General features: G+C 39.1%; 1 protein-coding gene across 1 annotated transcript in view; it reads right to left on the bottom strand.

Annotated features, from left to right (window-relative positions):
* The window catches only part of LOC123015528, a 106,798-nt gene that overhangs the window by 63,229 nt on the left and 20,070 nt on the right, over positions 1-23,499 (bottom strand). Inside the window, 17 exon segments of the mRNA XM_044415296.1 lie at positions 1-176; positions 227-1,076; positions 1,127-1,309; positions 1,361-2,793; positions 2,850-3,003; positions 3,057-6,071; positions 6,124-6,417; positions 6,469-7,848; positions 7,905-8,273; positions 8,330-8,690; positions 8,744-8,997; positions 9,335-9,577; positions 9,801-10,172; positions 10,242-10,373; positions 12,105-12,221; positions 13,754-13,858; positions 16,547-16,745. Coding sequence (XP_044271231.1) covers positions 1-176; positions 227-1,076; positions 1,127-1,309; positions 1,361-2,793; positions 2,850-3,003; positions 3,057-6,071; positions 6,124-6,417; positions 6,469-7,848; positions 7,905-8,273; positions 8,330-8,690; positions 8,744-8,997; positions 9,335-9,577; positions 9,801-10,172; positions 10,242-10,373; positions 12,105-12,221; positions 13,754-13,858; positions 16,547-16,745 — 9,637 coding nt within the window.

The following is a 23,499-nucleotide window of genomic DNA, read 5'->3' as shown; positions in this document are numbered from 1 at the left end:
TTTGACATTTATTATTGATACAAGCTTGATTTTGGGGACAAGACGAGTCGCTCCGACACCCAATTTCACACAGTCGATTTTTGCAAACCTGATTAATGCTACAGAAGTCGTCAGAGTTGCAAACAGTGCGACAAACACCCCTGACACACTTTTCATCCGATAGGCAATTATGGTCACTAGAAAACAAATTAATTTTTTGGAAATTGCGAAAGTTTAGCACACTTACGTTCTGCACATTTGTTGACACACCGCCTCGTAGCAAACATGCCCTTTGACACATTCCGAGTCCGCATTACACGGTTGGACCGGATATCGGCAATACTCCAAAGGATTACCCACAAGAGGAGGTGGGCAAGCACACAACTTATTATGATTGATGACAGCACACTCGGCATTAGTGCCACAAGCCGTCGGAGAGGCACAAACATCTACACATTGATTGCCAACACATTTCTTCTCAGGGGCGCATCCCGAGTCACTCCTGCATCCAATCGAGCAAGTCAACCCTTCGCAAATTTCTCCGTTTTTGCAATCATCATCTCGGCGACAAATCGGTTTGCAAACGCCGCTACTGACATCACATCTTTCGTTATTAAAGCATCCGGAGTCAGACGAGCACAAGGTGCGACAAGACTGCTCGATACAGACATTCCCGGGATCACAATCCCTGTTTTGGGTACAGGGCTGTGCAGGTGCACGCACACACCCAATTTTTGGAGTGGGATTAGGGACGAAGTTGTTACCACAGGAACACGTCGCTCTGTGATTCGAAACGGTGCATTGGGCGTTGGCGCCGCAAGGATTTTCCAAACAGGGGTTAACACATTTGTTGTTTCGACAGGACTCAGTTCCGGTACAATCATCGTCGTTATGGCATCCGAAAATGCACATATTGTGATGACAAATGTGACCCAAGAAACAGTCATTGTCTACTCGGCACGTTAAAATACAATTGCCTTTGAGACATTTCTCGTTGAAAGCGCAATCGTTATCTACTTTGCATTCAGGATGGCATAAATTCTCTTTACAGACGTAGCCGGGGGCACAGTTGTGATTTGATGAACAGGAAATTGGCACTAAATGGGTGTGTTAATACCGCGGTTACTACAAGTTGAAAAATACTCACGTCTAAAGCATTCAACGTCTTGGTTTCCGGTAAAGCCTGGAGGGCAACTGCATTGTTTCACGTGGTTGATAACTCTGCATTCCGCGTTCATACCACAGGCTGAACGTAAGTCACAAGGGTTGAGACATTGACCTTGGAGACATTGCTCACTGGGTATACATTCCTCGCTTGTTTGACACGGAGCTGAAACAATTTTTTGAACGTAGGAACTACTAGTGTAACTTTAAGACTTACGTCTGCAGACATCACCGTAACAATAGGTATTTGCTGGACAATCTGAAGTGTGACGACAAGAGACAGGTTTGGGTGTGCAACCTAGCGACAAGTCGCTGGGATTCCCTTGGTAGCCATTCCGACAACTGCAGTGACCTTTATGGTCAACAGCAATACACTCAGCGTTGGGGCCACAAGCCGTCCTCTCGCAAACATCGCGACATTTATGTAAGCCATTAGACTTATCACATTTAGCGACACTTGGACAGTCCTTATCGGAGTTGCACTCAACTGGAGGTCTACACCCTTCATTGTATGGGTCTCCGACCAATCCTTGTGGACATTGACATTTGAAAGAACCTCGCGAGTTGTGACAACGGGCCTTGGGACCACACGGATTATCAGCACAGAAATCAATCAATCGACATCCGGCATGTGGGTCTCCTGTATACCCAGGCTGGCAATAGCAGACTTGTCTGTGATGTTCGGCCGAACATAGAGCGTTGCGTCCACATGGATTGTGAACTAAACACGCGATTTTGCACATGTACTGGTCACAAAGTTTGTCGTTTGAACATTGGTCGTTGGATTCGCACTCGACTCGTTGGCACCCCAGTTTGTCATCATTTGGATTTCCCTTGTACCCGATTTTGCAAATGCAAGTGGCTTCGTGGTTTTGCGAAACACATTCGGCGTTGCGACCACATAGAACTCCCTCACAAACGTCGATACATTCATTTTGACCCACTGTATTAGCCAAACATTTCTCGGTGAAGGAACAGTCGTCATTAGACCGGCATTTGAATTCTTGCGTACAAATATTGTTTTGGCAAAATTGAAAATCGGGACATGACGAGTTTGATTTGCAAGTTGGTTGGCAAATCCCTTGTATACACAACTGGTCGGAAATACACTCCCTAGACGAGGTACAAATCGAAGTACAGATACCGTTGTAACATTGAGACCCTGCTGGACATTGCGTGTCAACAGCACAGTACTGAACTGATACACAACCCAAGTGTGGGTCTCCGGTGGTGCCAGCTTGGCATGAGCAAACCCCTACGTGGTTACTAGGCCGGCATTCGGCCTTTTGGCCACACGCATTGACCAGAGAACACGGATTGGTGCATTTGGAGTCGATACAAGCCTTGTCTTGGGAACAATCATTGTTAGTTTCGCATTCGATTGGGATACAGTTGTGTTGAGCATCTTCACGTGTCTTGGGGGCGCATTTACACGTAGCTTCGTGATTTATTGGGATACATTCAGCGTTTCTACCACAGGCGTTGGGGTTTTCACACGGATTTCGGCAGAAGTTATCGACACACGTTGCAGATGAGGGGCAATCGGTGTCGGTAAAGCAATCACCGGGTTTGCGGCAGCCCCCAACGACAGGATCGCCGACTAATCCTTCACCACAGACGCACGTAAAGCCGCCGTCATTGTTCACACAACTAGAAATAAATTAGTGTAATTTATTTATAATTAATTGAAAAAAATTGATACTTACGTTGCCGACTTGTGGCACGGATTAGAAGTCCGACATTCATCAACATCAACACATTTATCATTTATTAGAGTATAGCCTTCGAAACAGCTGCAATAAGCTTGATGCTCTTGAGTAATACACGTGCCTTTGCCACAACTGATTGAATCACACGGATCTAAACAAAAATCAAATGTGAAATCCAAAAATTCTAGCAAACATTAAACTTACTCAAACACTTGTTTATCTCAGTCTCGCATCGTCTATCAGTCGCACAATCCACATCCTCCAAACACTCAACTTTGAAACAACCCAATTTTAGGTCGAATGGGTCGCCCAGATGGTTTGTAGGGCATGAGCAGGTCAATTTATGATTGAAAACGTTGCAAACAGCGTTGGGACCACAGCGGATTTCTTCGCACGGATCTTGACATTTTCCAGTTTTGCAAACAAGATTATCGGCACACTCACTATTGCGTCTGCATTGGTTGGGCAATAGACATCCCGGTTCGATGAAAGGGTCACCGACGGTTCCTTCGGGACAAACGCACCGATATGACCCTTTGTGATTTTGACAGTGAGCGGTAGGGTGGCATGGATGATCCTCACATTCGTTGATGTCCTCACAACCTTGAGGTGTTCCAATAAATCCAAGCCCACATTTGCATTGACCTTTGATGCAGATTTGGGAACTGCGACAATCAGAGTCGACGGCGCATCCAGGTTCGCATAACCCTCTCAAGCAGACTTCCCCTGGTAAACAATTATTGTCACCATAGCAGACTTTGGTGCAAACATTGTTGGAGCATCTCTCGCCGGTGGCGCACTTGATGTTATCGTGACATTGGAATGAGCATTGGTTTTTAACACAAGTGTGACCATTGGGACAGTTATTGTTAGTCTGACATGTCAATGGGATGCGGATGCAGCCCTCGTTAGGGGTCGGATTGCCTTCAAAGTTCTCAGGACACGTACAAATAGTTTTATGGTTTTGGCACGAGCAAATTGCATTGGGGCCACACGAGCCTTCTAGACTGCATGGATTTTGACACTTGTTGTTGACACACGCTTGGTCTGAGGGACAGTTTTTGTTGCTTCGGCACCCTATTATACACATTCCATTGATGCATGCTTGGTCTTGTCGGCACTGGCTGTGACTAGCACACGGAATCATACATATTTTCTCCAAGCAGCGTTCGCCGAAAGAACAATCGTCGTTATTACGGCAAACTGCCCGACATTGCCCATTAAAACAGACTTCATTTCCACAGTCTATATCAGTGGCACATTGTGTGGCAATTCTGACACACCCGTCTTGTATGCCATGAGGGCCTGGTATGAATTTTGCCGGGCAATTGCAAACTGGTTTTCTCTTTTCAACAGTGCAGATTGCATTAGGGCCACATTGGTATTGGTCACATGGATTGATACATTTCCCAGCTTGGCACACAGCTCGTGATGGACAATCGCGGTCACCATTAGGACAGCCCCCTTCCGGTCTACAACCTGCAGTAAAGGGATCTCCGATTGTATTTGGAGGGCATTTGCACGTGTGACCGAAATTCGTGGCTTCACATATGGCCGAAGTGTGGCAAGGATTAGGGTTACATACTTCAACAGGTACGCATTCGACTTCGGCGAGAGGATTCGGACTGTAACCTGGAGGACACTGACAGACCGCTTTGTGGTTCTCTGCAATGCACACTGCGTTTGTTCCGCAAGATTCCTCGTCGCAAACATCATAACAAGTGTGAGTCAAGCGGTTGCACAGTTGAGTTGGAGGACAGTCAATGTTATAGACACAAGGGACGGATTTGCAACCGGCTGTAGGGTCAGTAGGGTCACCTACAAATGACCCCGGGGGACACTGGCACTGCGCTACGTGATTATTAGTGACACAAACGGCGTTAGGGCCACAGGAAACATAATCACAGGCTGGTTTACACACAAGTACTCCAAATTCTCCGTGTTTTTTGCAAGTTTCATGTTCGGAGCATTGAGCGTCAGTCGTACATTGATTCTGACTGATTGGTTTACAGCCATTGCGGTCTTTGGGGTTCCCGGTGTAGCCCGAAAGGCATTGACATTGTCCCCTGTGTGATTCAGCAACACAAGCCGCATTAATAGGGCAAGTGAAGTGGGAACAAACAGGGACGCATTTTAGAATTCCTAAAGCGTCAGGTTGGCATGCGGCCACAGGTTGGCAATCCTGATCCGACGTGCAATCTGGTACTGATGGTTTTTCACACAGAGAGGAAACTGGATTCCAGATGAAATCATCGCGGCATGTACACGTTGGATGACCGGCTGAATCAATCTTACAGATTTCGTTAAGTCCACATGCGACTGTTTCACAAGGACTGATACATTTCTGAATTCCAGAAACATCAACCGAGCAGATTGTTCCAGGTTTGCAGTCTCTGTCATGCTCACATTCTCTTTGGTTGACCCGTTCTTCCGGTTGGCACCCTAAATTGAGATCACTCGGGTTACCGTTGTAACCCGAAGCGCAAATACAAGACGATCTGTGATTCTCGGAAACGCACAGTGCGTTAGGACCACACTGGATTTTGCTACAAGCGTCCAAACACTTTCTTAGACCTTTGCCCAATTGGAAACAAATTTGTCCGTCGTGACAATCAAGGTCGCTGTTGCAACGTCCTTCAGTCGTGCAACCTTTACGCAAATCGGTGGGATTTCCGATGTGGCCGGGAGGACATACACATTGGCCGTCATGACAGTTGGCTCGAGGCCCACATTTGACCTTTTCGCACAGGTTTTTGCATCGACCTCTCTCACAGGTGAAACCAGAGGGACAAAAGACGCGATCGTTACAATTGCAGGTTTTGACGTCTTTGCAAACACCACCCTGGACTTGGGAACACATAATAAAAGGATTGCCAGCGTAGCCTTCCTTGCAACGACAATCGTAACTGCCAATAGTGTTGATGCAGACGGCACTTTGGCCACAGACGTCACCGCTACACTCGTCGATGTCGTGACAGCCGATAAAAGGATTTCCGGTGAAGCCTGACTGACACAAACACTGGATATCATTGTAACTCTCCCTACATTCAGCGTTTGAGCCACAGGTACTCGCATCGCAAGTTTTGCGCTCGAGTTGCGAGCATTGCTCATAGGGATTGCCACTGGTACCGGAATTGCAGACACACTTATTGGAATTCGTTCCATACTCGCAGTGGGCGTTTTGGCCACAAGTTGGGACACACACAGGTCCAAGTATAGCTAAAAATTTTGTATGAGTCTCAAAAAGTCATTCACAGTAATTGATACTTACGAGGCATACAAATTAATTCCGGAGTACCAATAAAGAATGAATCACAAACACATTGGTTGGTGTCTCGGTCACAGTGAGCCCCAACGCCGCAAATGATGCCTTCACATCTCTCTTTACATCGACCACCGATACAAATGTAGGGCTCCTCGCAAGGATTTGAAGACGAGCAAAGATCAGTAGTACACTTGCCTCCCGGGAATGGGTTACCCATGAAACCTTCCAAACATTTGCAAGTTGGGCCTGAATTAGTTGGGATACATTGGGCGCCGGCAGCACAAATAACACCTTCGCAAACTAAATAAACAAATTATATTTGAATAATTTAAAATTGAATGAAACACTTACTCGAAACACACTCTCCATGTGAATTCTCAGCATACCCGACCCGGCACCTACACCAAGCCGCATGATTTTCAGGTTCGCAGTAGGCATTAGGACCACAAGTCAAAGCTCCACATGGGCTAATGCAAGTTCTCTCGACACAAGCCAAAGTATGTGCACAGTGATCATTTGTCTGGCATTGGGCTTTTCCGGTCCCGATTTCAAGAATACATCCACCTTTGTAAGGGTCACCGGTCATTCCTCTGGGACATATACATTTGTAACTTCCTTTCTGGTTGATACATTGCGCTGCGTAAGCACAGGGAGCATCCGCACACTCGTCTATATCCACGCATCCTTGTAAGGGATCTCCCTTGTACCCTGATTCGCAAAGACATTTAGGAGGGTCACTCGGCGTACATTTCGCGTTAATTCCACACAAAAATCGCTCACATGGACTTTTACACTTGTTGTTATCTTGCGGGTCGGTGAAAAACGGAGGCGGGCATACACATTCGCCTGGTTGGACGCATTTCTCATTAGCTGAGCATTCGTTATCGTGGATGCACCGTTTTTGGGCTGGAGAACACAAACCGTTGTAGGGTTCTCCACTGTATCCTCTCGGACAATGACATTCGTATGATCCAACCGAGTTAACACACTCGGCACCGTACCCACATACTTGTTTGCCTTCCACACACTCATTGATGTCAATACAGGACCCGTCTTGGGCCGTTTTAAACCCTTTGGGACACGCACAGTAGCTCACACCCCCGGTGATTGTGATACATTCAGCTCCATTAGGACAAGAACCATCTGGTTCACAACTAGCCAAAACACAGTTACCGTCTGTGAGTTTGTAAGGCGGTTGGCAGCGACAGTCTGGACTATTGCATTCCAAACATTCTAAAAATGGGTTTCCGTTGAACCCGGGAGGGCACTGACAGTCATAACTTCCGGGAAGATTTTTGCAAATTGCGTTAATCCCACATGCTGGCTTATCCCGGAATTCGGTACATTCATCAACATCGCGACATTTTCCGGTATTGTGGTCTCTTAAATAGCCTTGGACGCAAATACAGACACTACCGCCGACGAAATCGTCAGTGATACATTGTTCACCTGGAGGACAAGGTTTGGAGTCGGAACAACTGAATGGTATCTCGTTTTTGGCACATCCGGTCCTGTAGGGGTCTCCGGTGGTACCCCCAGGACATTGACAGGAGAAGCTCCCAGGTTCGTTCTTGCAAATAGCACCCAGTTGGCACGGATTACCGGCACATTCATCTATATCGACGCAACCTAGGCTGGTACCGGTGAAACCAGCACGACAAATGCATTTGGCTTCTTGATTAACAAGCATGCATTGCTCGTTTGGTCCGCAAACGGTGGTTTCACAAGGATCTACAACACATTTTTTGTGAAAATTGCACAAAATTGGTAAATTTTGGATTACTTACGTCTACATTCATTGCCCACGTTTGGTTCAGGGCACAAACACCGTTTCTTGTGGTCACAAATGGCATTTCCGGGACAATCCGAGTCCGAATTACAAGTCACAATTTCGTTGCATTTGGTTCGAGGGTCGGGACTCGGAACAGTGCCTTCGGGACATTTACATGTGTATGACCCTGGAGTGTTTTCACAAACCGCCCCAACTCCGCATGAATTGGGTTTAGAACATTCGTCAAAGTCTTGACATTGGACCGAAGGATTGCCGGTGAAGCCTTGAGGACATTGACAGGCGAATGTTCCCGGTAAGTTTGTACAAAGGGCATTTTTGCCACAACGGCCACTAGGACCATTGATTTCGTCACACTCATTAATATCTAAGAAAATTATTGAAAATTATTAAAGAAAATAATCATTCGACGTAATTAAGTACCTATACAGCCAGCTGCAATGTCGTGAGGATTGAAAGTCCATCCATCCTCACATATGCAATAGGCTTCTTGGCCGTCAGGTTTGCAATAGGCGTGGTCGCCACATTTGACGTCCTCACAAGGGGCCTTGCATTGTACCATAGGTGGGGCCCCAACAAACCCATTTTCACAGTCACAGTGGAAACTACCGATTGTATTGGTACAGACAGAGTACTGTCCACAAGGCTGTGCTTCACACTCGTCTATGTCTACACACACTGAGCCTTTGGGAACAAAACCTTTTTGGCAAAAGCATTGGTTTTCGATACATTCGGCGTTATTCGTGCAGTCGAAGTTTGATTTGCATAAAATGTTAACATCGATCTGTAAGTTTAGAATTTAGAAAACGGATTTTGAGGAAATTTTCAGGATTTTACTTGTTCGCAGGCGATTTTGGGCGATGGTTTGCCTTGGTAGCCTTGGGGGCAAATACAGTTATATCCCGGAACGGCATTTTCGCAAATCGCGTGTGCCCCACATGGTCTTTCAAGTGCTTGACATTCGTCGATATCGACGCATCCTTTGAAAGGATCGCCGGTGTAATCTTCCTTGCATGTGCAAGTGTAACTTCCTAGTGTGTCTTTACAGACTGCGTTTTCTCCACACGGATTTGTATCGCATTCGTTTATATCTGAGGATAAGTTTAAAACATTTCGACATATTCTTAACAAGTTTAGAAGAAAACCTATAGAAGATAGACTGAAAGAAACAGACAGGTAAAGACAAGACGAACACAAATATACAAAAGGTTCAGCTGAAATTGAAACTGGGATTAATCAACAAAGTGTACAAAAACATTGTATACAGTACAGTTAGGCTTCGAAAATAAAATACGCTAGTGTTACGGGAAATAATAAATAATAAAAATCAGTACTAAAGTACGAGTACGAGGTCTAGGTACGACTTAAAACTACGACATTCGAAGTGGTTAGAGAGTAGCGAAGGCAAAAGCTATAAACTTGACTAACTTTCACAAAACAGCTGTCCCTGCCCTGTGAACCCTTGAGGGCATATGCACTTGTATGACCCCGGGACGTTAATGCATTTAGCGTTTATCCCACAAGCTCCAGACCTTCCACATTCATTGATATCCACACAATCTTCCTTCGCCGAACCTGTGTACCCTTCGGGACACAAACAGGTGTAACTCCCGTTAGTGTTGATGCATTGCGCAGTCGGTGCGCAAGGGCTCGAACTGCATTCGTTAATATCTAGCGATGTTAAAGCGTTAGATCGTTAACTCATTAGCATTGAAGAGCGATTTTCTTAGTAACTTTAGTTAGTGGACTTTTACTTGGTTATTTCAACTGATTTTCTCTACTGGGGTAAAAGTCCTGGTTAATACATTTTTGTACAAGAAAATCAGTCTTCACGTGTTTGTTTCTTCACCGTATGTACAGCTATGTACAACTGTAACCAGATTATAGCAAATACCTGTGCAAGCAGTCATAGGGTCTCCGATGAAGCCTGGAGGACACGCACATCGGAAACTCCCTTCCAAATTCGAGCAAATGGCGTCTCTTCCGCAAGGATTCGACCTTGAACACTCATCCATGTCGTTGCATCCGCTTGTGTATGGGTCTCCTTCGAATCCTGGAGGACAATGACATTGTCTCCCTCCCTCCACGTTGGTGCAAATGGCTCCAGGACCACACGCATTAGGATTTTCGCATTCGTTCTGATCGACACACCCATCAAAGGGATTCCCAATGAATCCTTCAGGACATGAGCAGGTGTAATTTCCGGGAGTGTTGTGGCAGATCGCGTTTTGACCACAAGCATCAGGATGAGAGCATTCGTCGATGTCTAAAATGTCCAATGAACAAGCCCATCGTTGTAGTTTTTTTTTTAATGAGTAGCATTGTTTTGACTTACCGAGACATTGAACTTCGCCGTCTCCTTCGAAACCCGGGTTACATTTGCAGAGGAAATGGGCTGGGAGATTACAACACCAGGCATTTTCCACGCACCTGGAGGCGATTGCGGGATCGTCGCATTCGTTAATGTCTGAAATACAGGATTTTTGTACCGGAGATGAGATAAAAGGAGGCAAACGCGGGTTTATTACATCCCTTTTAATGCTCTGGCAGGTTGTGAAATGACAATAATTACGCTTGTGTGTGAAGCATGAAAATAAATTCTTGGCCGTTAATGGAGATGCTAACGGTGAACCAGTTACACAATGCAATTTAAATCCACATGATCGCAATCGCTCGCAGCTTTCAATTACTTGCGATAATTGTAAACGATCTGCCAATCATTAGTGACCAATTTTGGCAACCGTTTCCAATTAGAAATAGATATCCAAAAAGCAATCGACATCGATTCTCCGATTGAGAAAATTTTCGAAAAACGTAACACGTTTGGTTAGATTTTATAAAATGGTGGGTGGGGGCTCTCTACGCGTCCTTTATGGATTCGAACCCAATTAAAGATTTTGGTGGGCAAAAGTGAATTGAGTTGGCGCGATTGGTCATCTCATAGTGCTCCACGTCAAGAGCAACGTCCGCTCGAGATCAACGAACTAAGTTTGCGGCAGTAGTTGACGCGATATTTTTCATTAGAGAGGCAGAAAACACTGATGATGGCGCCTGAAAGGAAAACCATAAAACGAGACTCGTTCCAGATGATAACAGTGTTTCGCTTTGCAAGAGCAAAGTTTAATTAACGTGTAATTAAGCGCCGCTAATGGTAAACCTTGGCCAAATTTTGATAAATGACTCTCCGATACGAGAAATTCGTAGTACAGTTAGTACAATGCGCACATTATTTTAATGATACAATCAAACGACTTAACTGTTAATACCGTAACTTGCATTATTTTCATTAAGTACCTTTACTCATTAATAACGTTGCAAAAATCGTTTATTTACTCCCGTTAAAGTCAATAAAATGGTTTATGATGGCGGTTCTCGCTGCTAGAATAAAACAATTTCCGCAGAAAAAAGGACCACAAGCAGGGCTATAATTTGTGGCTTCTGAGCATGCTATAACTACCTACTGGAAATGCGTAGGTACTAACAAAACTGTGGGGAAAAAAGTACTACCGCATTCCGACTCTGACCGGATCATTAAGTCCAGTTCGCACATCTTAAATTCGTCTAAAGAGATTTTGACGATGAACATGCGAGCTACTGGAGGAACGCCTCCAATGCATAATCATTAAACACTTATTTAACAATGCTGTCACTAATCGATGCAAATTACCCGAGTACTACAATAAAACAATTTCCATAATAACTTTGGCCTTATTTACAATTAAACTCGCATTACTAGTCCCATGATCAAGGCCGATAATCGAGAATCTGCAAGCCTGTAAGAAAAATCTTCTCTAGTGCCGAAATAGCAAAACCGTTACTCGCATGATTTATGTCTTCAAATGGCGGGTTTTGGCAAAGTTCAACGACCAACGGATGTTCCTCGCGCCAATCGATCCTCGGATCATTTGAATACGTCGAAGAGGCGAGTCTAAAAGGCCGACCAATGTCAAGAATGCCACCGTCAAGATTCAAGATATCCATTCCCGGGGTAAGAATCCGAAAGGAAAGCGAAGCATTCCTGGGCGCTAACTACGCAAGCGGCCGTGAGGAAGGTCGTGACTGCGATATTGAAGATTATATGGCATGTTATGTGCCTTCATAAAATTCACTCTAGCTGGTTTTCATTTCACGATGTAACAGTAAAACGGACCGCCGATGGGAGAACTGATGATTTATGCCAGTGGTAATGGATACTTACCCTCACAGTGAAAACCATCGCCTTGGTATCCGGGGTAGCAAGTGCACGAAAAACTACCCAACGTGTTTGTGCAATGGGCGAAGACGTCACAAGGTCGGTATTTGCACTCGTTTTCGTCTGGAAAAAAGCAAGAGCTATTGTCGCTGCAAATTAACTTTAGCCTTGGAAGGCGATATGAAGAGTTAAACAAACTTGGGCTTGTTAGGTCTTGATTTATTGCTCCCTTATTTACGCTGCGAGCTATTCTGCGGTGTGAAGACAGGAGGTATTGGAAAAAGAGGTTGCTAAAACTTCAGTAAGCGATACCAAGGTTGATCAAAGTTAAGCTTTCGTCTAGAGTTAACAAAGACACTTATTTTATTCAATTCCCAAAGACCTAGGCTTTATATACAGGTGTCCCAGCGAGTTGAAAAAGTCGATTAGTGGCTTTTAAATAAAATTTTAAAAAAATTGTATAGGACATTGATAGATACTAATCTAGTCTATCGTCTAAAATTATTTTCAAAATTACAGCGTGTCTCAAAAATAAGTTACAATACAAACTTGTGTTTTTTTTTTTAAATGAAACACCATATGTTTCTTCGCGTGTTTGGATGTAGATTTGTATGATTATGACAATGTTTTAATTTTACTTTTATTGGTCGATTTTACTTAGCTTTAACAATAAGACGGTTTTTGGACGAAAACATGCATTACACAAAAACTAAGACATCTAGAAACATTTTTTTTACTACCGCAAAGAAGAAGGTACAAGCTATAAGGTTGTATGTAACATTTTTTTAGTGTGTTGCATTTGCAAAGATACAAAAATGAAGGCGTTTGTTAGTCCAATAACATTTTTAAGTTATTAACTTTTAACAAACAAACAAACTAATTTATTAATCTTTACAAATACAAAACACTAAAAAATTGCTACAGCTTTAAATTTTTTGCAGAAGAAAAAATTTGTTCTAGCTGTCTTAGTTTTTGTGTAATAAATTTTTTAAAAAGTGCATGTTTTCGTCAAAAAAAACGTCTTATTTCTAAAACTAAGTAAAATCGACTAATAAAAGTTTAGCATGAAAACATTGTTTTAAAAGGCTACATCCAAAAATGCCAAAAAACATACGGTGCTTCATTTAAAAAAATACAAGTTTGTATTGTAACTTATTTTTGGGACATGCTGTATGGTCGAAAATAATTTTAGGTAATGCACTAGATTAGTGTCTATCAATGTCCTATACATTTTTTTTTTAATTTTACCGTTTAAAGGTCACTAATGGACCCCCTGTATAATTTTTTTTTTACTTTGTTTTTATTTATTTTACTTTTTTTCACTCATTCTTTCAGAATTTTGGACAAATCTCGAGTCTCTATTAAGATTCTAACTATATCGGTTAGAAACGAAGTTAGAATTTTTTTAAATTTATACTATATTTTATTGACTTATTTATTTTCCACAACTAAATTGCAAACAATTTGCATCTTACGACAATGCTCAAGAGTCATAAAACTCCTTTTGAGATTAGATCACTCGCTTCTAACTGTCTTTGCTCAAGCACCTCTAATAATGTGAAAAAGCACTGAAGTGTCATTCTTGTGTATGAGCAAATTACACTTAATTACTTGTCGTGGCTGATTCAAATCAGATTTTATCAAAAAATAATCACCTGGGACCTCGCAGTTGCACCCTCCGTATCCGTCGTTACAGTGACATTGTCCGTCGAGACAAGCCCCGTTTTGGCAGGAGGATCCATCTTCCTTGTGACAGTCATCTGAAACAGGTTAAAAGATACGAGGTTGAAAAACAGTAAAACAAAAGAAGAGCCCTCAGAGGTCGGCTCGAACCATTAAATTAGAAAAATCGCGAGAATAGCTCACGATCTCGAATCGTGAATATGGTTGGTGTTGTTGGCTCGGATTCCCCGTAATGTAAACAAACGAGATGGTTAATGAGATAAGTAATGAGCTTAGGTGCAGATTTATGGCCGATGTTTGCTAATGCACAAAACGTGCCGAAATTTTTGCCACTTGCAAACAGAGCTTTCCTCCAATTAATTTCCGTTATGGCAAATAAAAGAGTCTTTGTTATCGTCAAGATGGGCAAGTTCAAGAGCATTCGTGTTGCCCCGTGGTGCAGCAACGGTTCTTCGCCCGTGAAATTAATCAATCGCTCGTTATCCTTGGTGGTGGTGCGCCCACAAAGTAGGTACCCACTCGCAATCTTGTTTTTGTACAGAATCTGCGTTTGCGATCTTGCAGTGGACATAGCAATGTCTTCGTGCACATGAATCATTCATTGGCATTTAAATAGCGAAGCTTTTGTTTGCAGACAGAATATATCTTCGATGTTCGGAGCTTTCGCTTTCTGGTACTGCGATTTATTGCTTTTGTTCCAATAAAAACGCAATTGGCCTTGAAAGCGATTTATGGACGAGCTTTTTAGCTTTGAAAAGTTTTAATCGAGACATTCGCCATGCTTTACTTTGGATCAAAAGGTGTAATTCATGCAAATTGGTTACACTGTTGTAACTTGATTGCTGTTTTGCAAGACAAGCCAACGACTCTATTTATTTAATACGTTTAATTAATAATTAATCATCATGAACAAATTTCAAGTCGTGTAAACTTGGGAAAAATTAGTTAACGACTGGGTACAAGTCTTTGAAAAATTGTAAATCTAAGGATGTAACGTGACAACTTAATAACATATCACACGTATAACAACATAATGAATAATTATTATTATGTAACTACCACCGTGAAGATCTAGCTTTTGAATTGTTATACATATAATATATGAAATTAAGTTACAGCGGGATATATCAGTATAAGGAAATGAAGAGTGTTTCTGTGGTACTAACAAGTACAACATTAACACACTTGAAGGAAGCTGAATTTTTTCTTGGTAATCCAATTGTACAATTTTCTACGGTACACGCAACTTGATTTTTTCAACTGTGTATGAAAATGTAATCTTTAAATAATTTATTATTTTAAGCGATCCAAGAAAATTTTAGTTTAATTTTTTTACTAAACATTCTTAGTAATGCCTTCAGAATAGAAAACTTATAACTTGTCTTTATCTTAAATTGACAATTAATTGGTTTAGTAGTCGTCTCAAAACTTTTTGTTTGTATCTCTTTTATATTTTCTACAACATATTTGACAAATTCAAATCGTCAGGCTTGTTTTGGCAAAGACTGTTTCTATTTTTGATTTTAATTTTGATTTATACAGTAAGCGGCAAAATTATGGAATAATCTTATTCATTAAAACTGAGAATATTTTGTTTTGACAAAAATGCTCGAACAGGTCAATTTTCTTTTTAAAAAATACAAAATTCCCAACTTGATTTAAAATTACCCGTCTTTGTTTTTTGTTAATGTTATTTTACTTTTTGAATGATCTTTTTCGAAAACTTTTAGGTATTTAATATTTTGATCATTTCGACGATTAAAAGATCTATCGAATTGGTTAAAAAAATGAGGTGTTTCCATGTTTCCATTTAAAAAAACTGTACTCAAAAACCAAAAAGTGTTAAATGTCAAATCAAGTTGAAAATTGTGTCGCTCACTTATATTTATGTAATACTTATTAGATTTTTCAATCTTCTTACTTATTTAGAAGATTTGTTTGCATCCTATGTTTTCGTGTGGTTTTTTTGATATAAGGATTTAGGATGTGGGGTGTTTATAGTTCCGAAAGTTTTTTGTATTTTGTTGTATGTTTTTATTATTTTTCTTTCCTTAATCCAAACATTGTTTTATCAAACATTTGAAACATGTATTTTGAGGTGAAATATTTAGAAAACCATAAACAAACTATCAAAAGAAAAGATTATCTTGGCAACAAGACCGATTTACATGTAAATTATTGTTAGACGCTTTGTTTATTACTCAGTGGTTTGTTATATTTACTAATATAGCAACACATATTGTTGCAATTTGTTATTTCGTCATCTGTTTATTAACTGGCGACTGTGTAGTAACCTTCCAATGCAAATCTGAAATAGTTCCAAGATTTGAAACACTCCCAACACTTCTTCTGCAAGCTTTTCCAAGGTTAAGAAGGGTTCGAGTCGGCTTTAGCAAGTGGCAAAAAATCGTGAACCAGACTCTTGTTTCTCGAATAAAATACAATCCAACTACGGTGGTCGAGTAATTGAGAACTAGGAAATCCAGTAGTACTTAAAGTGTTCTTATTGATATTCTCTAGATAACACCCGTTTTGTCCATGTTTAGCCACGCTAGAAGCTTCCATCTGACAAATAAGAAAACGTTAACAACTAATGGGAAAACGGGCGACTATTTTGTAACTTAACACCGGGAAATATTTCAGAAAGTGGCAAATTCTTGCTTCGTTACACCGAACAAATCTCGGATTACGTTAAAGATCGATAAGAAGGATTAATACACGTCACGCCCTGTTGAAACTCGAGAAATATACTTTTCAATACTTACTTGTACACTTGAGTTTGTCGCTGAGTTCGTCCGAGCCTAAAAAACAGTTCGGAACTCCGTCGCATAATTTCGATAGTTCGAATAGTTGCAAAACGTCCGTCGATTCGTTGACTTGGCATCCAAAGTATCCGTCCTCTAGATTTAGAAAAAAGATTTCTTGCTTTATACCAAATCCAATCCCGCTAAAGGACTGGGCAGTCTGCAACAAACAAAACATTATTTACAGCTGATCGACTCTGTAAGGCGTTCATTAAATCCCCCACAGCTATTGACAATGTTACATAATTACAATCAATATGCACTTATTCTTCAGCAGCCAACGCATTATCGTGATTACACGGAAGTCCATCAAGGATCTAATTAAGGCTCGATTAGAATACAAAGTTCAAAAAAATTAATTATTTGCATGGCCCCAAGTGAAGGTTTTATGTTAAAAAGCCTCGAAATATCGCGTCAATATTTAATCAGTGAGATCCGTTAATAAAGTTTGGAGTTATGTAGTTTATGTAAACAAAACGAGAAGGAGTACAGTTATGTTTCTATTACCTGTGTCCTTGCCACGTCAAACTGTTTACATAATTATTGTAATCATCTAGGATGACCATATAAAAAGCGTGGAGTCAGAGGCGGACTGGACGGCGGCAAAAATGGACAAAGTTCGACTCTGACTCAAAGCAACTATTTTTAAAACCAAAACTGACTTGTACACATTTTTTAATCTAAAGTCTCAAATATACAAAGATTTTGGCTAGAATAAGTAGTACTTTAAGTTGCTTTAGAAGCTAATTTACAAAATATATGCACTTCTACACAAAATAATGAGAAATTAGACTTAAACGCTTATGTTGCTACAAATCTCCCATTTTGCATTTTAACTGGTATTTTCTCACAAAATTTTAGTTTAGAATCGTATACCACATAGCGCAAAAGTTGCTACAAAAGCGTTTTTACGAGTAATTTCTTTATTCTCAAAATACAGGGTGCGCCAGAACTCGCGCCTCAGAGAAAAATGTCATGTAAGGTAAGATAGTAGGAACATTGAAAAAATGTTAAAAAAATCCTATCTACAAAAATTTCGAAGTTATGAGAGTTTAAACTTTGCACTTTGACTCTATTTATTTCTGTTGGAAAAATAATATTTTTCAAGTTTTTTTGCTACGGGCTGTTAGAAGAGAAAACAAGGAAGCTGTATTTTAAATTGTAACTCTGTTTAATATGTTATTTGTGGCTTTTATTGGCAAAATTTTTGTATCTTTACTAAATAATTATAAAAAAGCATATACAAGATTATCAGTATCATTAAATAAACATAGAAAAGTGTCATTTTTATGTCTTAAATGTACTTTTATTTTTTACTTTATTACTTGCTTAATTATAATATTTATAATAAACAAACCTTAACCCCTGCTTTGCTATTGCCTGGTAATAATTATCTCTAAATCTCGATTTTGAAGATGTTAGTCTAATGTAATATTCACGTGGTCTTCTAATTAGTGATACTGTCGTGTATTTTATTGATTTATTTATTGAAAGTTATCTAGTTTATTAACTATTTTATTTTCTTAAAAAATACTCTTGGCTATTGAAAGATTTTGAAACAGATTTTTGTAGAACATTATACAACTGATCTATATATTTTGATTATTTTTAACTTTCCTGTAGGTTTTATTAAGGGTTGTGAAAACTGTGAAATTTATGTCGTTGTTAAATATAGAATTTGTAGCATTTTTGTTTATAAAACCTAAGTGAAATCATTTATATTATTTTTAAAACTCGAACAATAAATTGCTCCTAATTTTTAATTTCGTGCAGTCCTCTCAGTCCGTTTCTAATCAAGTTTCTCATCTGATAAAAGTGAATTTATATAAATCGCGACCTTCCAGCGTTAACGGTTTTGAAGAAACCTTCAGGAGCGGAAACGGTTTCGCTCGATAGCTCTATATCCGGTCAAATTAAGTGCAATTTAAAAGTTCAAATTTGCACAACTGGAGACGAAGTCTATACCGGTCAGGGTCTCGCCTCATCATTGACGTTGTTTACGAACCTAATTCACCTGAAACGTCTAATTATTTCAAAATCGTATTGTTGGAATGAAAGTTATTTGGATAAATGGTCGGATCGTGCACGAGTTATTTCTAACAACAGTTCGAATAAGTTTTAAAATGTCCCATAACCGTTATCAGTACGATTTTACGATCTATCTCAACAAATCATGCTTTGAGCTCTGTTATTATTATGTGGTGGAATTCGAAACTATCGGTTGTATCTGAATAATGGATCAGATATTAGTGAACGCTTTGAAAAATTGCAAAATTACTGCTTTGTTCGCAATCATCTTGTTAAATTCGAGGAATTCCGAATTAATTGGCCCTCCTGGTGACAGAGCAACAGAGCTTTAACCTCAAAAACTTAAATTGCTCGTAAAATTAAATCTCAGTTCCGCTACGAATTCGCAAACAAAGAAACAATTATCAAAAACAATATTTGTGTGAATTTTCTAACAAGATCACCTCTCGCGTGCATTTAAACTCGATCAAACAGTTATCTAATCGCATGCAAAATGTGATTTAGTAGCTCCCTTTTCAACGCTTTAACCACGCGTACAGTTATTTCTAGATTACACTGTTTTAATGTAAAATGTTGGGTTTTAATCCGGGCCATAAGGATCTAATACGGAACCGTTAACACCACAGGGCATCGCAATCATAAGTGAAATAGTGCACATTGGCACCTACAAGTAATTGAACATATGCTTGCTTGTAAAAAACCAGGAAACTAGCAGATAACGTGAATTAATTCAACACATGGTAAAAGGCGAACCGGTCATGGCTTTGACAAAGTTCGATCAAACATTTTGCAACTGAGTCCAGTTTCGTTAGCTCATTAATAGCGAAACCGTTAAATTCGCGGAGTTTGATTGATTCAAAAACAAATTGCATTCAATTACTTTCAAATTCATTAATTTTGGCACTGATAACAAAAACATTCAAGGTCTATCTATCATTCTATCCTCCAATGAATTGCTTGTTATGGGAAACTTTTCGAAAGGTTCAAGTATCTGTTATTTTTTTACAACATGTGAAGCAATTAAACACTTTATGTCTGTATAATTCCCCTTTTATTGTCTTCTCGGTTCAAAATTCCAATAATCATCCATTTAAATAAGTTAATGTGTCAGTCAAAAATAATTTCAAAAACACGAATTACATCATCGTTGCGTTGTGTGAAATACAGTTAGACAAAAGTCGGAAAATTCGGTGATAAAAGCAACAAATTTACATATTATTAAGTCTCACGTTTCACGTAAATTAATTAATGCGTCGTTACCTCGAATTTATGGCTACTTTATATGGCCATAACCCGGAGTTTTCAGATTGTTAATGATTGTGTTTCCTACAGATAAGTGGTTAGAAATCGGAATTTTTGAAATGTGCAGTTGGAAGCTTGCGGTAGGCCATATCAGAGTCGTGTCAGAAAGATGATCATATAATCATATGGCTTGTCATATCGTGTTCTAAGTATTATGTTGTAATCTTTGGTCTGGGAGGCACAGCTGTCAAAGCTGCTAAAGTTATACTGGGTTATGACTTGTTATGCGGTTTTTTGGAGACGAAAAAAAAAAGAGCTTTTGGTGTTAGAAAGACCAAATTTGCCGTTTCATTAAATTTAATTTTGGTTAAAGTTGAACTATACTGATAAAAAATAAATCGTAGATAAAAAATTCTGAAAAAAATATCATAACTTTTTGATGGCCTTAACAGCAATATACAAGTACACCAGAACTTGCGGTCCATAAAATGGCTTTTAGAAGAGAAAACAAGGAAGCTGTATCCTAAATTGTATTTTTGTTAGGTATTTGTGGCTTTTATTGACTAAATTTTTGGACGTTTACTAAATAATTATAAAAAAACATTTACAAGATCACCGGTAAAATACATAAAAAATATCAAACGTCAAATTTTGACAGCTAGATTTTTTTACATATTGTTCCATGATCCTGGTATCTTACCTTACATGAATTTTTTTTTTAGGCAGCGAGTTCGGACACACTCTGTATATTAAATTAAAAATTTTTGGCCATGTCGTTTAAAAACAAATTAAAAAAACAAACTCTATTTTTGACCACTTCATTTTTTTTTTTAAGAAAACTGTACGAAAGAATTTTTTGATTTATTTTTGGAGTATTGTGGATCAGCTACTTATGTTACTGTATTTTTTTCATGCAATTTGATCTATACGTTTTTTTTTTTTTATAAAAAAAATAAAAACTATTGAATTTTATAGTCCGTTACAAATACTTAAAATGAGATAAAAACTCTGTGTTACTGTGTGTGTGAGGTACTGATTTAATTCAAGCACAACATCTAATTGTAAAAAAAAAAATCTTTACTGATTTTCTTAAAAATTCATTTTTTTTTTTTTCGTTTGAAGACTTGTTTGAACGTTTTTGCGTTGAGCATGGTCTCTACACAAGCCATAAATTCTTCCGGTAGTACATTTTGGAAATGACTAGAGACGTGCCATCTACGGAACAATAGAGTAAATAGTTTTTGAAAACTGTAATTTTATAATTTACTGTAAAAAGACTAAAAATTGCAAAAATCTTAAATAAAAGAAATAATAATTTTTAATAAATTATGTACTATATTTTTGTTTGTTTCAATTCATTGTATTACTTTGTTCTAAAAAAGAACTGCTCTTAAAGTATAATTTATAATAGAAATAAATAAAGTGTTCCTTGATAGAATTTTACGAAAAAAGAGAAATTTGGTTTAGGAGCTATAGTCGTTTTCATATTAATGTGCATCAAAGTAGTCGTTGAAAGGGATCATTTTAAGTTGGTGACCATGCGAAAATTCAAACAAACTTAACCTCAATCCTCCCTCAAAATGGGTACCTCAGTTTTTGAGAAAGCAAAAAATAATCAAAGCTAACACCGTAATTAGCATAGGGTGGCAAACATAAAGATTTTTGTCATTATTGATGTGATTAAATTTGTTCTGAATGTCATTATTTGTGTGAATAAAGATGCATTTAGAATTCTACAACCTACTTGATGCACATTAATATGAAAAAGAGTATATCTGGCCGGGATTCCCTAATTTTGACTGAGAACGAAACACAAAAATCACACTTTAGACTACTCCTACGCATATTTATATAAACCAAATATCCAGTTAATATACAGAAAAGTAAAATAAAGTATTTATGAGTCAATTCTGAAAGCAAAGTTTAAAGTTGTTCTTAAAAAAAAAACATTAGAAAAAAGAGTTGTAATGACTAGTTAAAGTCTCAGTTTCAGACCTGGCTTGTTTACCTGATTCACGCTTTTGCACAAACTCTTATAGAATGTGAACGGCCTCTTCACCAACTCAATGGAGCGTAACGCAATTTCCAATTTTCAGCTTGATTATTAATTTTCCCGCCAGTGATCCCGGCCGCAAATGAGTTTTTAATAATCCAAAGCTCGAAATAACAAGTTCTGTGTCGGTGCTCGTTACGCATTTTAAATGTCTTAATAATTTTCAGTACTTTGTCCCATCGCACTGATACACAAGTCGAATCAGCAGACTTTGACGCTTGTAAAAAAATCGTTAACGCGACGAAAAAATCCCAAAATACATGCAATAACGAGACTCGACTTAGATGGGCGTAAAATGAATCGAGAAAATTACAAAGTCGATGCTTGTTACTGAGGAATTTACGACGAGAGGGTGCCTTTCAATATAATTATGCGATGTGACGTATTTGACCAGTTCTGGCGCTGGTGCCTAATATGGACATGGCACACACGAAGGACATTTCATCCTACGCGTCCTGGGCGGTAACCCGTGTGACGTAACGATCCTTTCACAATCCTTTGCTAGGATAAGACTGTCTCAAGACAGCTACATCACTCCGGGAACACTAATTGTCAAGGAACAAGGCAAAACGGGCGATGCATCACCCTATCAAGCGTCCAGAGAGACTCACAATGGCCCCGACTTGGCATGGGACACATATGGCGTTAATTAAAGCGGAAAAATCGACAAGTTTTCTCACATATGGAGCGGGAAAAATTCAGGAAGTGTGTGAGGAACCGTTCGAATTCTTAGGCGTGTTAATTACGATGCGGAGGAGTTTTTTACGTGACCGTTACGCCTGTGCTGAAATTAAATGAATTCAATTTTCACGAGAATGGCTTGATTGCGTAAGTTCGTAGACATTAAGCGAGGAATGAATTAGTGCTACCTGGAATGATGATCGGAGGAAGATGCTCGTTTCCTGAGATAAAGCAGAATTATTGTGGATTTATCTTAATCTGAGGAGGATTAATGGTTTCAGGGAACTGAAATGCAATTGCTGGAGATATTAAGAATTGCGTTTCTGGGCAATTGACTTTGAATTGCGTTTGAGGTCTGTAGAATTTCAATATTTATGTCTAGGAGAATAATTAAATTCCAACAAGGATAAAAGTATCAGGTCAAAAGTCGGGAACTAAAGCTTCATTTCTCTAAGCTAAAAGTTTCAAAATTTGATCTGAATAGTCGAAAACTGTAGGAATGTTTAATTTGTATGTCGGAAGCAAATATGAAATGAAAAAAATTAAACTACTACAATAAAGCTTAGAAGCCAAAATTTTGATTCTAAAAGAAAATTTTCTGAATCTGAAATTTACAGTATTGTACCTATTATGGAATTTTGTGTGCAATGATGAGCTGAGAGAATTTTTTGATCCTTAATTAGAATATTCTTTTTTTTACTTTTAAATTCAAATTTCTGATTTTCAAGATTTTGCATTTATGAGCTAAAAAGTCAAAAATCGTATGAATTTTGAATTTCAATGTCGGGAAACAGTATAAAATTTAAAAAATTGAAACTACGACAATAATGAAGTTTTAACTTTAGAAGCCGAAATCTTGATTCTGCAAGAAAATATTTTTGTGTGCAATGATGAGTTGGGAGAATTTTTT

This window comes from Tribolium madens, unplaced genomic scaffold (genome assembly GCF_015345945.1).
Source record: "Tribolium madens isolate multiple individuals breed KSU strain unplaced genomic scaffold, Tmad_KSU_1.1 Scaffold_19;HRSCAF=116;Tcas5.2_LG9, whole genome shotgun sequence".
NCBI lineage: Eukaryota > Metazoa > Arthropoda > Insecta > Coleoptera > Tenebrionidae > Tribolium > Tribolium madens.
The sequence above is the reverse complement of the archived record's forward strand: the minus strand, read 5'-3'. Positions and strand labels throughout refer to the sequence as shown.